Genomic DNA, 15,034 nt, shown 5'->3' with positions numbered 1-15,034 from the left:
AAGAAAACGGGTGTCTCGGGGCTGCAAAGTGAAAGAAAGACTAGTCTGTTCACGCCTTCGATGGACCTACATGCTCCTATCGAATAAAAGGCTTTCAACTTTATGCGTTTCACAGCGACGCGACGCGGCGCGACGCTGAAAATCGACGTCGCCGAGCAAAGAATGCGAGAGACGCGAGTAATACGTTTGACGGGTGCAAAAAGGTATGGAATACACACACACACACAATCTCCGTCGCTCACTTTTGTTCTACGCCTGGCTTCCTCAATGGCATACAGGGTGAGCCACTTAATATTTTCACCAAAAAAATGTCTTCGTTCGTTCTAACCAGAAAATTTCTACGGAAAAAACTGTTCGTTTCAGGAAATTATCTCGATACAGAAGATTTCTGCAAGGTTTCACTTTTCGATACTCGAAGGTCATAGCTTTTTGCAGCAGATTGTCTACAAGATAAAAACTGTTTTCAAAAACCGGGTACAGTCACTTCTCCATATATGTCGCCGAGGGCTCGATGATAAACGTCGCGGAGTTATCCCTATTATCGCGGGGTATGTGAGAAGGATATGTGTCCTGGACGATAAACGACACTGGCAAGACCAGTGTTGTTGACATATATCGAGAAGTCACTATATATGAATATTTTATGTGGCAGTGTAAATGTGTACAGAATTGTTTAAGAAGAGTATGTATATATGTATATTTTATGTGGCAGTAAATGTGTACAGAATTGTTTAAGAAGAGTATGTATATATGTATATTTTATGTGGCAGTAAATGTGTACAGAATTGTTTAAGAAGAGTATGTATATATGTATATTTTATGTTGCAGTAAATGTGTACAGAATTGTTTAAGAAGAGTATGTATATACGTATCTTTTATGCGGCAGTGAATGTGTACAGAATTTTTTAGGAAGAGTATGTATATATGTATATTTTATGTAGCAGTGAATGTGTACAGAATTGTTTAAGAAGAGTATGTATATATGTATATTTTATATGGCAGTAAATGTGTACAGAATTGTTTAAGAAGAGTATGTATATATGTATATTTTATGCGGCAGTGAATGTGTAAAAAATTGTTGAGAAAGACTATGTATATATATATATTTCTTATGAGGTAGTAAACGTCCAGTAAATGTATAATGTGTTATATAAAAAGACTGTGTACTTACTGCCATACACGTGTACAGTATTTGCGCTACAAATTTTTGACGACGTTATACGGGGGTCCATTTTTATCAGAAAGAGAAATTCAATCACTATGTTGGCCTTCAAATATCTTTCGCATAAGAGCGAAAGAGACACATTCAGTCGATGCCCAAACTACTCGAGCGAACATGATCCGATCGATGAATGCAAGATCACGTCGAATGCTGCTTGGGAATCGCACGGCGCAGTAGAACAACCACTCATTGATCAGACTAGTTCGACCAGTTCCCCTTACTTCTACTTGAGACTGAGAGATCGAAGCAGCAATTATTCGGAATCGTGGTCACCTGACCGATTTTTATGATTTGCTCGTTCTGAACGTTTCTATTCGATTACTGTAACTGCCGCTCCGCCTTAGTTTCCGTCCCAAAGCTAATCCAGACCTCAGCGAAATCTAACTGATACCTTTCCTTTTTTTTGTGTGTGTGTGTGGGGGAATCCTGATGGACTCTTCTGGGGAAAAGATGGGGCAGTGTCAGACTTCTACCCACGGTAATTTGCTTTAGGCTAACTGGGAGGGTACCGGCAATCTGCTGGAACACATCCAGTACACACCTAAGCGAGATCCAACACAGACCCGCCCATGTCCTTCATATTGCCCTTTAGAGAAAACATATTTCATTTAATCCCTATACAAACCGGACACTCGAAATAAAAAAAATTGTACGCTTGATTGTCATCTCTACAATTACTCTAACTATACTCTCCAGTACACTCTAACTCTCCGTAGGCTATGCCGGGGTCATTCGTGACCCTTAGTAGTGTGGATAAGCTCGAGCTACCGTCAATAAGTACAATTTTATTTCGACACAAGACGACGCTTTTTATTCCGAAACAAGAAAATCGCTATCCGCTCTTTTTCCTCTTCATCTGAAATAAGACGAAAGCCGGTCTCCAGCCATCGCCTTATATCGAATGAAAACTGTAATGAAATATCGGCGTGGGTCAGAAATGACTCCGCCGTAGGCCTAGCACTCGCAGGAGTCCGAGGGATGATATCTTCAACTGACCTGAAAGCTTGAAACAATGCTGTAGAACAATTAAAACGATAGTTGCAGCGAAAACAAATCACATGTACACAAATTCGAAATCGGAAGTGACCACACTGCGCGCACCCGCGGCGGTTAAATATGATTAAATAAATGTTTAAATATAATTCAATTTCGAAGCGAAAAAAAGGAAATGCGTCTGCGCGTCGCCGCTCGAGCAAAGCCTCGCGAGAACGCGTTTCGCGTGGCAAAATCGTGGCGGAATTTAATTGGATTCGGTCGGAACAGTGACGAGCCGCGATTCCTTTGTAGATGTTCCATAAACGACGCAGCGAGTTCAAAGCTTTGTGTCGTAGAATAAGATCTGGCATCATTCGTTAGCCGACAATTATTATTAACGTTCCGAACCGCGGAGTTGATACGCGCAACGAAGACCGGGTCATCCGTAGACCTACAAACGGCCGTCATCAACAGAGGATATCCGTCACCTGTCGTCCGATTGATCGAATTCAATGCCACGTAGAACAAGAGACAGCTGGGAACTGTCGGGTTCAACGACCCCTGCGAGCTATCCTCGTAACCCCTGAGAAAGTTCTACACTTTAAAGGCCCCATCTTCGTAGATTCGCGATAAGGTAGAGTGACCACGTTACCGACAAAAATCGGCGAAAAATGGTTTCACATGCCTCAACTTTTCGTCCTTATATCAGAATATTTTTCGCTGGGAAAAGCCTATTAACACTAGGTTTACGGACCACTAAAAATGACTATTTGACATTACTTTGTAAAAATAACACGAATGTACCTATCCAAATTTTTAGCCAATTTTAAAATAATATATACGCAAGGAAATCAACTTGTCTGAAGTCAGTGACTGAAGACTACGAACGGAAATTATACAGCAATTACCGACCTGCTGACTTTGCAAAAGTCACGTGACTATCCTTCGCTCTTGAGTTCTATACTGTAAACAATGAGTGTCCCGCACATCCTCCAATACGTCTTTTATTTCGTCGAATCTGCTTCGCGTGTCAGCTGAAGAACTTAATGCTCTTAGTCTCATTACTCGACAGCGGATTGATTGCTTATGCAGTTTGGAATTTGCATTAATGAAGCGCCTGACATCGAATGACACCGGCACGTTTACGATAGAAACGTTGAATTGGTTCGAAGTGTAATATGACAGTTCATTCTAACGTATTTGTTTCACCGTGTTTTGCACGGTAAAATATGACTGTATGAATATTAATTTAAGAGTGCTCCAAGTTTTCTCTAGAATGCATAAAATTATACGCTGGCTTTCAGATCGTTTCTTTGCATTAGATTAGTCACGTGCCTTAGAGTCACATGGCCGACCGGAAATCTTGTTACGTCTCGATTTGACGGCGGACAGCATGACGTCACGTAGCCAAGTAAAAAGAACACATCTCGGGCGGTATCAAGCTAAGCAGATTCGCATATTTTTCCCTGCGAGAGGTACATACCTCTGTGACGTCAGGAACATATTCATGAGCCACGTACGCGTGTCCCGCGACGTTTGAAATCCGAAGTTCTTTCGTCTTTCACGGTTCGCCGGCCGCAAAGATTTGTTTTCTTTAACGGATCGCTACTTCGCACGTAGAAGCACTAACTTATGCAATATGCGCATGGGAATGCAGGTTAGCGTCGTCGGGGTTTTATACTTCGCTCCCGGCGAACGTGTGCCGAAAACCTCGACGCAAGAACACCGTGGAATACAGCGCGGAACTGGAATTTCCTTCGCGGCCGGGAACATGAAACATGGCTGCCTCGAATGGTAAACGAGTCATAAATAACTCAATCCGATTATTGGTAAACGTCTTATCCTTCTTCTGCTAATAGATTTCCTTATCGTCTCATCCTGACACGTCATTCCCAGTGTCGCCAGATGAGGGGAGGGAGCACGAATTGAGGGGAAAAGGTTACCCCCTCTCTACCGTTGCCGGAGGATGCGCCGCAGAGACGGAACACGTCACGTGACCGGGCCGAGGCAGGTGAGTGGGGAATAGTACGGTAGAGGGGGAAATTGGAGTGGGGGAACAAGTCTTGATATGGCAACTCTGGTTTCAAGCAGTGTTACGAGATGAGGGGAGGGAGCAGGAATTGAGGGGAAAAAGTTTCCCCCTCTCTGCTTGTGCCGAAGTATGCGCGATAGAAACGGAACGCGTCACGTGACCGCGCCGCGGCGGAAGAGTGGGGAATAGTACGGTAGAGGGGGAAATTGGAGTGGTGGAACAAGTCTTGATCTGGCGACACTCCTCGCGCGTTCATACTTATGTCTCGTACGCGTTACGATCAATCGTCTGTGCCCCATGCGAATGATATTGTAAGTGGTTAAACGACCGTTTCCTTTTTTTAACGCGAAACTTATAAAAATATCAAGATCGAATTTATCTCTAGTGGCGGTCGTAAGTTTTGCGTCAATCTCCAATAAATGTATTTGAGAGTGGATTATTAAAATATTCTTGAATATCGCATGTTGAAATATTATTCTGAACGCGTTTTCCAGCCATGATGTGGTGTCCTAATTATTTCACGCGTAAACAAATCTTTCATTTAATTATGTAATATTATGAATGGGAGAAAACCAAATATACAATGTCGATTCTAAAATTAATTATAACTCCGCGACGTGTACATCTCTCACACTCTCGATCTCCCTCTCTACTCTTATTGATTAATTAATTCCTCACGTTGATTTCCGCAACGGATATCCGCACAAGTATCAACGCGCAATATTATACGAATTCGTAAATAAAATATAGATCTTTTAATCGCGATTGTACGCACCATAAATACGCGTGGATACTTGCTTAACATGTACATAAAGATCCGAATGAAATAACATACATTAATTGTAGAGTTTAAATTACTCGTAAACTCTATAACTTTTGAACTACTGATCTCCTAGGATTGAAACTTGGATTTTCGGCATTTTCTCCCCAAAATTTACAGAATTACATTTTAAAAAGTTACAAATTTCTGGTTTCCTGAGGTGAAGTTAAGCCTACTGAAATATCATACATCGCTATTTCGGTTCTCACTAAACGCTATGTAGATTGTAACTCGCCATCGAAGATAATTCATAGCAGTATCTATTTCAACGTCGACGTTTGGTATAAATATATTATGCGACTGAAATTACCTCCGATCGGGGGAATAATCTCATAATAATTCGAATACACGATCAAAGCCCACAAACCACATTACTATTCCTGATCAGTGGCACGAGTAAATCGGCCACGGCTGCACGACCATCAGCTTTCACTTTCGCGCGAACCTTTGTTGGAAAATGATCATTCATCGAAATGATATTCACCATTGTGTACCTACGAAATCACAATACGATCCAGTCACACATTCCCAACAGCACTTGACTAGCAGTTAATTTGCAACTGTTATCGATCTATCGAAACGTGGATCAATGATTGTAATTTGCGAGGAAGCGAATATAATTATGTTGTGTGAGTATACACATAGAAACCTATGGAATTTTGGGAAAACGTTACATGGAACGATCAGACAGAATTAATAACAAACCGGTAACAATATATCTAGAAAAAAATGGGGGAAGTATACAGAAAAGGTTAGGTAAATTCAGTTTCCTAAAAAATCCGTAGATTAAAAGAACATTTATTTCATTTCACAGCAAAATTAGAATACAAAAGCTAAGGTGTTGTTTAACACTAAACCTACCACGGTTAAAATGACTTTATATTTTACAATTATTGGGACTATAAAGATTCATTTACGGAAAATAGTGGAATAAATTTCCTTGTCCAAGCATTTATTATATAGAGAATTAGAGATCTTGTTAAATTTAGGGTTGCCATTTTTATAAGGCAATATTTACTAGATACTGTTCATGCTTGGCAGATTTAGCGTTAAACTCCAAATAAACAAACTCCATTTAAGAATCTAATTTAAGAAAAAACTCCATTTAAGAGTCTAATTCCGTTTCAAGAAAATCGTGTTTAAATTTTCAATTATCTACGTAGAGGCTCTAAGCTTTAAAACGAATCCAAATGAATTATTGCATATTTTTGCTTAATGAAATTACCATGGATTAAATATTGACAATATATCTCGGGAACAGGCAATTCAGTTTTCAAATACTTTTTGGATCCACCGTGGCCCCTTCATTTACAAAGACTCGATTCTCTAGCTCCCTAGTTATCTGCCGAATAGATAATATTCCTGGGCCCACTAATCGCTATCCTCTCGCACCTGGCTGCACTCTGTGTCCTCAGGCTCGAAAAAACCGCAACGAATAACCATTTTATCGATAAAATTTCGTCAGCAGGATCCAAAGTTTCCAGCAACCGGTTCTAAAAAGTAAAAACCGTTTGCCTAGCCCCCCCCCCCCCATCCTCCTCCGGCCAAAAACTAGGTATTCAAATGTCACCGCAGAATTGTTAGATCGTTAAAGCGACGCGGTGTCCGGACAGCGAAATCGTGTATATCTACACGGGCTTTCCGTACTAGTGATTTTACTGAAACGACGAATGGATGGATGCCATTCAAAACACAAAGGGAATAAAAGGGAAAATAAAAAACGAAAACAAGATGAAACATACCCGGAACGCGTCCCTCAACTCCTTCTCTTCCTGATTCTGATCGGGCGAGGTGGTTTCGTTCGCGCTGATGTTGCTCACGATTCCCACGAACTCTTCGAAGCTGACGTTCCCATCTCCTGGAAAAAAAGAACCGGGCAAAAATATCATGTTTATTCCATTCGTTCCATTGTTATCCTCGTTCCCCCTCTTTCAGAGAGGTTTTTCGTTTTAGCGTGACGCAATAAGACAAATGGTATCCGTGGAAATCGCGGATAAGGCGACGAAACAATCGCAAAACTACTTTATCGCGGGTCGGCGGCGCGCGGCCCGTTCCGATAAGGACCTTTTTTTCCGATAAGGAATTTCTGCTTTTACTTTCACGCTTCCCGACGCGACGCGAAAACGCAGAAAACGCGACATCGACGGATTAGCGAACTTCGCGACTCCGAGTTCTTAGGAGCAAAGCCGCTTTCCCCAGTACTCAGCTTTTCATCGCGAAAATCACGTTTTCCATCATTTTCGCCTTCCCTCTTTTCCGTAACAGTGGAGCCGGGAGGAAAGAGGCAGAATCTGCGACCATAAGAAAAAATACCGCGTGTCACGATTTTTGAAAATACGGCTTGCAACTAATTTTATAGGCTCCAAAGGAAAATGATGTTAACCGAATTTCAATTTTAATGTATAAGCATTCGGCAAGACAACGCGAGAAACACAAAATTTGGACTATTGCAAAATTATATTCTATACTTCAATTTTCTATACCTATATCTATAAGTATATGTACAACTGTATGTATAACTATACATAAGTATATATATATATAACTATATGTATAACTATATATATAACTATATGTATAACTATATGTATAACTATATTTATACCTATATGTATAACTATATGTATAACTATATTTATACCTATATGTATAACTATATTTATACCTATATGTATAACTATATTTATACCTATATGTATAACTATATTTATACCTATATGTATAACTATATTTATACCTATATGTATAACTATATTTATACCTATATGTATAACTATATTTATACCTATATGTATAACTATATGTATAACTGTATTTATACCTATATGTATAACTATATGTATAACTATATTTATACCTATATGCATAACTATATGTATAACTATATTTATACCTATATGTATAACTATATGTATAACTATATTTATACCTATATGTATAACTATATTTATACCTATATATATAACTATATGTATAACTATATTTATACCTATATGTATAGCTATATGTATAACTATATTTATACCTATATATATAGCTATATGTATAACTATATTTATACCTATATGTATAACTATATGTATAACTATATTTATACCTATATGTATAACTATATTTATACCTATATATATAACTATATGTATAACTATATTTATACCTACATGTATAGCTATATGTATAACTATATATATATACCTATATGTATAACTACATGTTTAATTATTCGTACAATTATCCGTATGAAAGTCATATACATATAGACACGAAAAGAAGAGAAAACAATTTTTGTATTCATTGAATTTTTGTTCCCCATTGAACTAATTTTATTAACGTAGTTGCTCGCACTGTTCGATGTCATTGTGGAAATTCTTTCGCGCATTCTTCTTCCGTGTAGAAGACATAATTCGCCGGTAAAACAACCTTAAACATAATTAATTGAATTTATTTAGATCGTGTGCAGTTTTTACCACAATATGTGCTCGAATACTGGAATCTGGAATTTTGTATGTACGACAAAGACCGATAGCCACGGTACCGGTTTGTTCTTACGAAAGTGTTAGCAAGCAGAACCACCCCCTCAGCAAATATTGGAATTACTAGCAGGAGAGCCGTTTTCCCGACTGCTGCGGGCAAACGAAGGAGTTGCTGGTGCGAGAACATCAAAGCAGCTGTTGTCTGACGGTTGGTAACATTGACGTTGGATCCCAACGTCGGGAGGGAAATGTTTTGGCAAACTGTTCTCCCTCGCGGCGAAAACTTACGGTCGCTGTCTATCCGTTGCCAGTCGGAGCTTCCGCGTGGACGCTAATTTCAATGAGCCATCTTTTTCAGTCGACCGAAGGACCACGGGGAAAACACCTTCACGAAAGGGTCAGCTTAAGTTCAGACACGCGCGAACGTGATCGCCGGGGATTCCGAAACACGACATAATACGATCTGTCACGATCGAACGTAATACCCTAGGTCGAAACTGACGCGTCTCGTTTGTCGCTTTGGGATTTTGCCCCTCTTACGTAGGATACCTAAACGGATTTCACTTCGCGCGGAAAGCTTAGCAAATACATACTGGCTGTCTTTGCGCGCGCATAGAGCGACGTCTAAGTGACTAGAGTAGTGCCTACTTATGGAGCCTAGGCTACGTAGATCCGCGATAAGGTAGAGCGACCACGTTACCGACAAAAATAGACGAAAAATATCAGAATATTTTTCGCTGGGAAAAGCCTATTAAGACTAGGTTTACGGAGCACTAAAAATGACTATTTTACATTACTTTATAAAAATAACACTAATGTACCTATCCTTTAAGCCAATTTTTAAATAATATATACACAAGGAAATCAATTTGTTAAATAATTCCTCATAGATCCATCTTTACAAACTCAATATTCGTAAATTAAAAACGTAAGTCTATGGCCAAGACTCTGTAGATTCGCGATAAGGTAGGGTGACCACGTTACCGACAAAAATAGACGAAAAATGGTTTCACGTGCCTCAACTTTTCGTCCTTATACTTCTATACATTTGTCATCCAGGTCTTGGCGACATATATAGAGAATTCACTGTAAATTCAAATGCGAAAACTTTGAACAATTTTTTTCGTAACTGAAACCACCGTAGGTTTAAAGATCGATGCTTCCTCTTCGCAACGACGTGTTAAAAATTACCACGAGGTGTTCAAGGTTCTGGGACTCGTAGTGGGAATTGTGAAGGTCAATCACATCGATTGGTGTTACTATGATCGGTTTTAGTACTTTCGTTGCGCAATTACATTTTCGGTCCCGTTTCGCGCAACGAGCGAGGCTCTACTGTACTAGTAAAGAGTGCTTAAGTGATTACACTTTATTAGTGTGCCCTTCATCCATTTGACGCATGGGCTAGCATAAATTCAGGTGTGATTCCATTGTCCAATGAACCAACCGGACTATTGCGATCGCATAAATTCGGAATCCTTTTCCTCGGGGCTCATGTCTGGGTGTAGGTTGACGATAAGGTGGACGCTATAAGTCATCTATTACCTAAGTTTCCGATCGCGGCTATGAGCCTCCAGAGACGATAGCGATCGTTACGGTCACCGGTATTAACATGATTCCGAATTTAATATACCGATAGCTTTGAGCGCAGTAAATTGTCCTGTAATAAATGTTTTACAACGAACAATTAGGAAATGGAGTTAATACCGCTACTCTGAAAGGTAATCATGCGAGCAGATGTTTTCCAGATAATTTATTCAATTCAAATTTCCGTTGCATATATTCAACAATTAATGGTCGGGTCCCGTGAAATGCATGATCCTGCCAGAGATACGATAAACAAATTCCGAACACAATGCAATGTAGCTGATCCATCGAAAAGCAACGACAACGTCTATACTATTCCGGGAATGTATTGTGCAAGCTCACTCTAACGAGATATAATTGGTCCTCGATTACAGCGAATTTGATGTCTCGAATACCACCTCCATTGTTGGGATCTGAGCAGAGGCACGTTGGCGTCGTTGAATTGTGGAAGTATTACTGAGAATATTACGTGTGCTACAGTGGAGGGATTTGAAAGTGGCAGGCATTTTGACTACACACACTCCCAAGTCTAACATTACTCATAATCGTATTTTTAATGTTTTTACATTGTCACAATTTAACCTATGTCCTTCATTTCCGACGCAATTAAAAAAGTGCACGTTGCAAGTGTTCTACCATTCAGAATTGATTCAGTCGTAATTATATGCGAAAGTCGACGTTAAATTTCCACGCATTTAACATAAATTTAACACCGGCGCTTTTGACACGACCGGTCATAATGTTGTTATAATATACTTAGAACAGTAAAACGTGGAAACCGGAGTTTCAGTTTTACCATGTAACTAATACACCCATATTTATAACACGTACGTTAAATTCAAAATGGAAGACATAATTTTCATTTTCTGTACGAGAAATTTAAAACATATAGTTATTAAAAGTTTGTAGAACGTAGAACCAGCAACAATAAAAATTTCACAAAATTGAAATAATTTATTTACTGTCGGGGAAACTAAAAAGTTGCGATTTATTGCAGCCATTACTCTTTTAATCCTATTGCATGTTCCAAACCCTAATTAATTTTGATACATCATGCAACTTTGGAAAAGCATAAGTGGACTAGGGATTTTACTAAATGACACCGTGTACTTCTGACTTCGTAATGTAGTAGCTGACGTCAAGACGAGTTCGACGACGTGATATAAGATGACTTTCTAATGACCTCCAAATGACCTTGGGCATTTCATACGCAACAACCTACTAAATTTTTCTTGAATTTTTGTTTCTCTGATCGCAAGCGATGTGGGAACTGTAAGAAAGATAAAAAAGATGGCGTCGGTGTCGCTGCAATACGGAAATACTTTAATTAGGCGTTCGTTGTAGTACGCGCGCTCGTTGTAGCGTGCCCCGCAATACTATACTTAGGGTGTCAGGGTGTTTCACCTGAGCATCTAAAATATCTCGGATGCTTTTTATGATAGACGAAAATTTCAGAACGTGAAGGTCATAATATTCCAGGTCTATCGTTCATAGTTATAGATATATCAGATATAGTCATATCATTCCATTTGGAAAAACATCGGTGGCCTTGAAATCTCAAAAAATGTTTTGCCTATCATAATAGTTGCCCCTCTGAACCAACTGATGTATTCCTCTGAAATGTTCTTCTGTCACAAAAAACAAGCGAGATATTTTAGATGCTCGAGTTAGGTGAAACGCCCTGTATAAACGACGGTAACGTACATGTATGGAACTCGAGGAAATTCGCAGGGAAACACGTTCGAACGCGATAATGCGCCGTTCCGTTGGAAGTCATGGCTCCTGCCGATCGTCATAACAGCCACGTATCCGCGTAAACACTTGCCCGCTTCGTTTGCTCGCGCGTATATGAAACTCGGCGGTCGTCCTCGGGCTAGGTGGCGGCTGGATTTCGCATGTGCAATTCCGGCAACGTAACCGGCGCGGCGGGCAACGTGCAGCCGATGTAACATAACCGCTCCTCGCCTCGGAATCTCCTGACGCATCTTAAGCGTGACTCGGCGAGTTCATCGACGAGGACCGGGGCTCGGAGACGTCGCGGAAAATGAGCGGCACGACGCTCCTCGGAAATGACCGCCACCGTCTCGTTGGTCTCTTAATAAATTGGACCGTATAACTTACTGGCAGGCGGCTGATCGTTGTTTCTTAACTTCGTCCGTAATTCTTTCGCGAGAACACAGCCCGACGTCTGCGCTCCGCTCCGGCACGAAGCTGAATTATTCGACGGCGATATTTCACTTTCATGCACTCGCGTGTTAATCAAATCTCACGTCCCGCGTTCGCGCGGAATTTGTTTCGCGGAAGTTCGGTATCGAATCCAAGACACCGTGGGAATTTTTATCGCTCATATTTTTATGAGTTATCGGTGCCATGCTTTAAGTCAGAGTAACACCTCCGTGCCGGGCCATTTGTGACACGGTTGCGCGGCAAGACTTTGGAAAGTTACGTTACTTCAGGGAAACAGCGAGCAATTAATTTGTATCTCTTAACTCTTTGAGGCACACGCTTTTAAAGAAAATAAAAACCTTGGTTGCGCAGAATTTTGCGAATTCACTGCGTCGCACAATGCGCCAACCTTAATCGCGGCAGCACACGCAACTTACCGTTGCGTTTTGATTTGCATCAATTCTTTTTTTCACTTATTTACCATTGGTGCATAGCATTGCCAACTGAATCAGAAACTTGAAATGAAATATTAAACTGTATGACTATCAGTAACTTCAGCTTTTCGAGGTGGGTTAAAATATGTCCCACCGTGGATAAAAAGCTGAGCAAAAGGTGGGATAGTTTTTCACCCACCTAGCCCCAAAGAGTTGAAACGTTTATTATATTTCCAGATGAATTGGACGATTCGTATCGTGTAGCTAAGTTAATTACAAAAATATGAAAATTGCAACGTGTGTCATTGTTTTGAAAAGAATTCCTGAAAATTGTTAAACTTTGCTGCTTTCGCGCCGAGGCTACCCCCATAATCGTTTCCATCGAATGCTGTCGTATCGTCCGGGTATCGGCGGCCGTCCTAAAACAGCGTCCCCTCCGGGCGGTTTGTATAAATTGTATAAATTGCTGAAGAAAACAAACTGCCGTTTCGGGCCGATTCACAACAGGCCGACGGAGCCGATCGCTCGTTACGAATGCAGAAACGTTCGATTTAAATTCCCGGCGCGTTCGTCACGGCGAGAGCCGATAGCCGGCACGTGCGAGCGTAGACAAAGTGTTCGTCAAAGTCGAGAGAACGATCGGCGACGCGTGCGGTCACAAACGACGACGGCGCAGATCCAGGCTGAGCAAACTGCAATTTGTCGAACGATTCTACTCGAACCGCGGGAACACCCTATACAGAGTGTCCCAAGACGGTTGTTACAAACGAGCACGGTTCTATTCAGGGCTGGGTGAAATACTACTTGAAATAGTAAACAGCAAATAGTCTATTTCATTTGAAATCCGGACGCGCACTTCCGCAAATATTTGATTTGAAGTTTTTGAAATAATATTTAACCCTTAACGGTCCGGAAGTATTTCAAGTTTCCCACCAGGCCCAAGAAATTTTTCTGTGGACTCCACATTTTTATATCAAGTATAGAAAGGGAAATATTTATATTTTATTGTGTATATACTTATATTTTTTTTTTTGCCTCCATGTACGCGGCATTGGACCCAGTAAGTTAAAGTGCCATGTTGTTTGCATGGTGGCATTGGTCAAAACTGTGATAAGTTTCGTAACGATAAAATATTATTTCCGAAAGTATCAATGTACAGGGTGTATAAAAAATAAGTTTGGAGCTGGTCGTAGCGTGATTCTGCACCTCTGAATCGGTTGAGATTTTCTATAAAAAAGAAGTCCACCGATCTTGATCTTCAAGGTCAACATTTTTGTTCATTGTAACGTATAATGCTAGCAACAAGGAGCAAAATTCTCAAAGGAATTATGAATCGCTAATGAACTGTGAACTTATTTCTGTCTACAGAGCGTCTCAAAAATATTTTCAATATATTTTACGAAATATATAGTATTTTCTAGACAAAAGTGATTCCCAAGGTCATTTGAAGCAACTTTTTCCTTTTCGAAAATGTTCTCCGCGGCTTCGTTCAGGAGTTATCGACGAAAAACACGGACCAATCAGAGCGCGGCTATAGCTGGCGCACATCGGCTCGGCGATTGGTCCCGCTGAGCGTGGCGTTGGCATTGGCCCAGCCGGAATCCGTCAGCTCTAACCGCGCTCCGATTGGTCCGTGTTTTTCGTCGATAACTCCTGAACGAAGCCGCGGAGAACATTTTCGTAAAGGAAAAAGTTATTTCAAATGTCCTTAGGAATCAGCCTTTTCAAGGACGTGCAACATTTTTAGGACGCCCTCTGTAATACTAATAATAATTAGACTACGGGTTGTATGCGGTTTATAACGAAATCTTTCAAATTCAAAACAGTACAAATATCCCAAGAATTTAATAATTATTTTGGCCGTCGTTACGATAGTTAAGGAAAGAGAAAAATGTATACAGTGAACCTAGGAAGTGTTTAAACAGTCTGACACTTCTCTAGCTTTTTTTACAGTCCCAAACATTTTTGGATGTATAGTTTCACCTCGGCTTGAGAGGTGTATAGTTCCGCCTCGTCTCGAGACACCGTGTATACGGGAGACAGGAGATGGCAGCGCAGAAATTATGCAACTGATAGAAACCGGGACGCAATTCGGCGTCCTGCGATTCGTTTTAAACTTCGATCGAGGGGGAGGGGGGAACGTCGAATCGGAACCGTATCGATACTAGTTTCAACCCTCGAAATCACGTTCCACAGCGTGACTCCGGTAAACAGGGCTCCTCTGTTTCTAGTTTCCGCGTATCTTTTGCTCCGGCAATCACGGTTCAACGACGACAGAGCTATAGCAATAAAGTGGCGCGGTAAGAGTACTTCCGACGCGTCCACGAT

At 40.6% G+C, this 15,034-nt stretch overlaps 1 protein-coding gene across 1 annotated transcript in view; it reads right to left on the bottom strand.

Annotated features, from left to right (window-relative positions):
- Positions 1–15,034, bottom strand: part of LOC143352941 (uncharacterized) — a 138,282-nt gene that overhangs the window by 46,239 nt on the left and 77,009 nt on the right. Inside the window, exon 4 of the mRNA XM_076785993.1 lies at positions 6,792–6,907. Within this exon, the coding sequence (XP_076642108.1) occupies positions 6,792–6,907 (116 nt within the window). The remainder of the gene's footprint in view (positions 1–6,791; positions 6,908–15,034) is intronic.

This window comes from Halictus rubicundus, chromosome 3 (genome assembly GCF_050948215.1).
Source record: "Halictus rubicundus isolate RS-2024b chromosome 3, iyHalRubi1_principal, whole genome shotgun sequence".
In the NCBI taxonomy this organism is placed as follows: domain Eukaryota; kingdom Metazoa; phylum Arthropoda; class Insecta; order Hymenoptera; family Halictidae; genus Halictus; species Halictus rubicundus.
The sequence above is the reverse complement of the archived record's forward strand: the minus strand, read 5'-3'. Positions and strand labels throughout refer to the sequence as shown.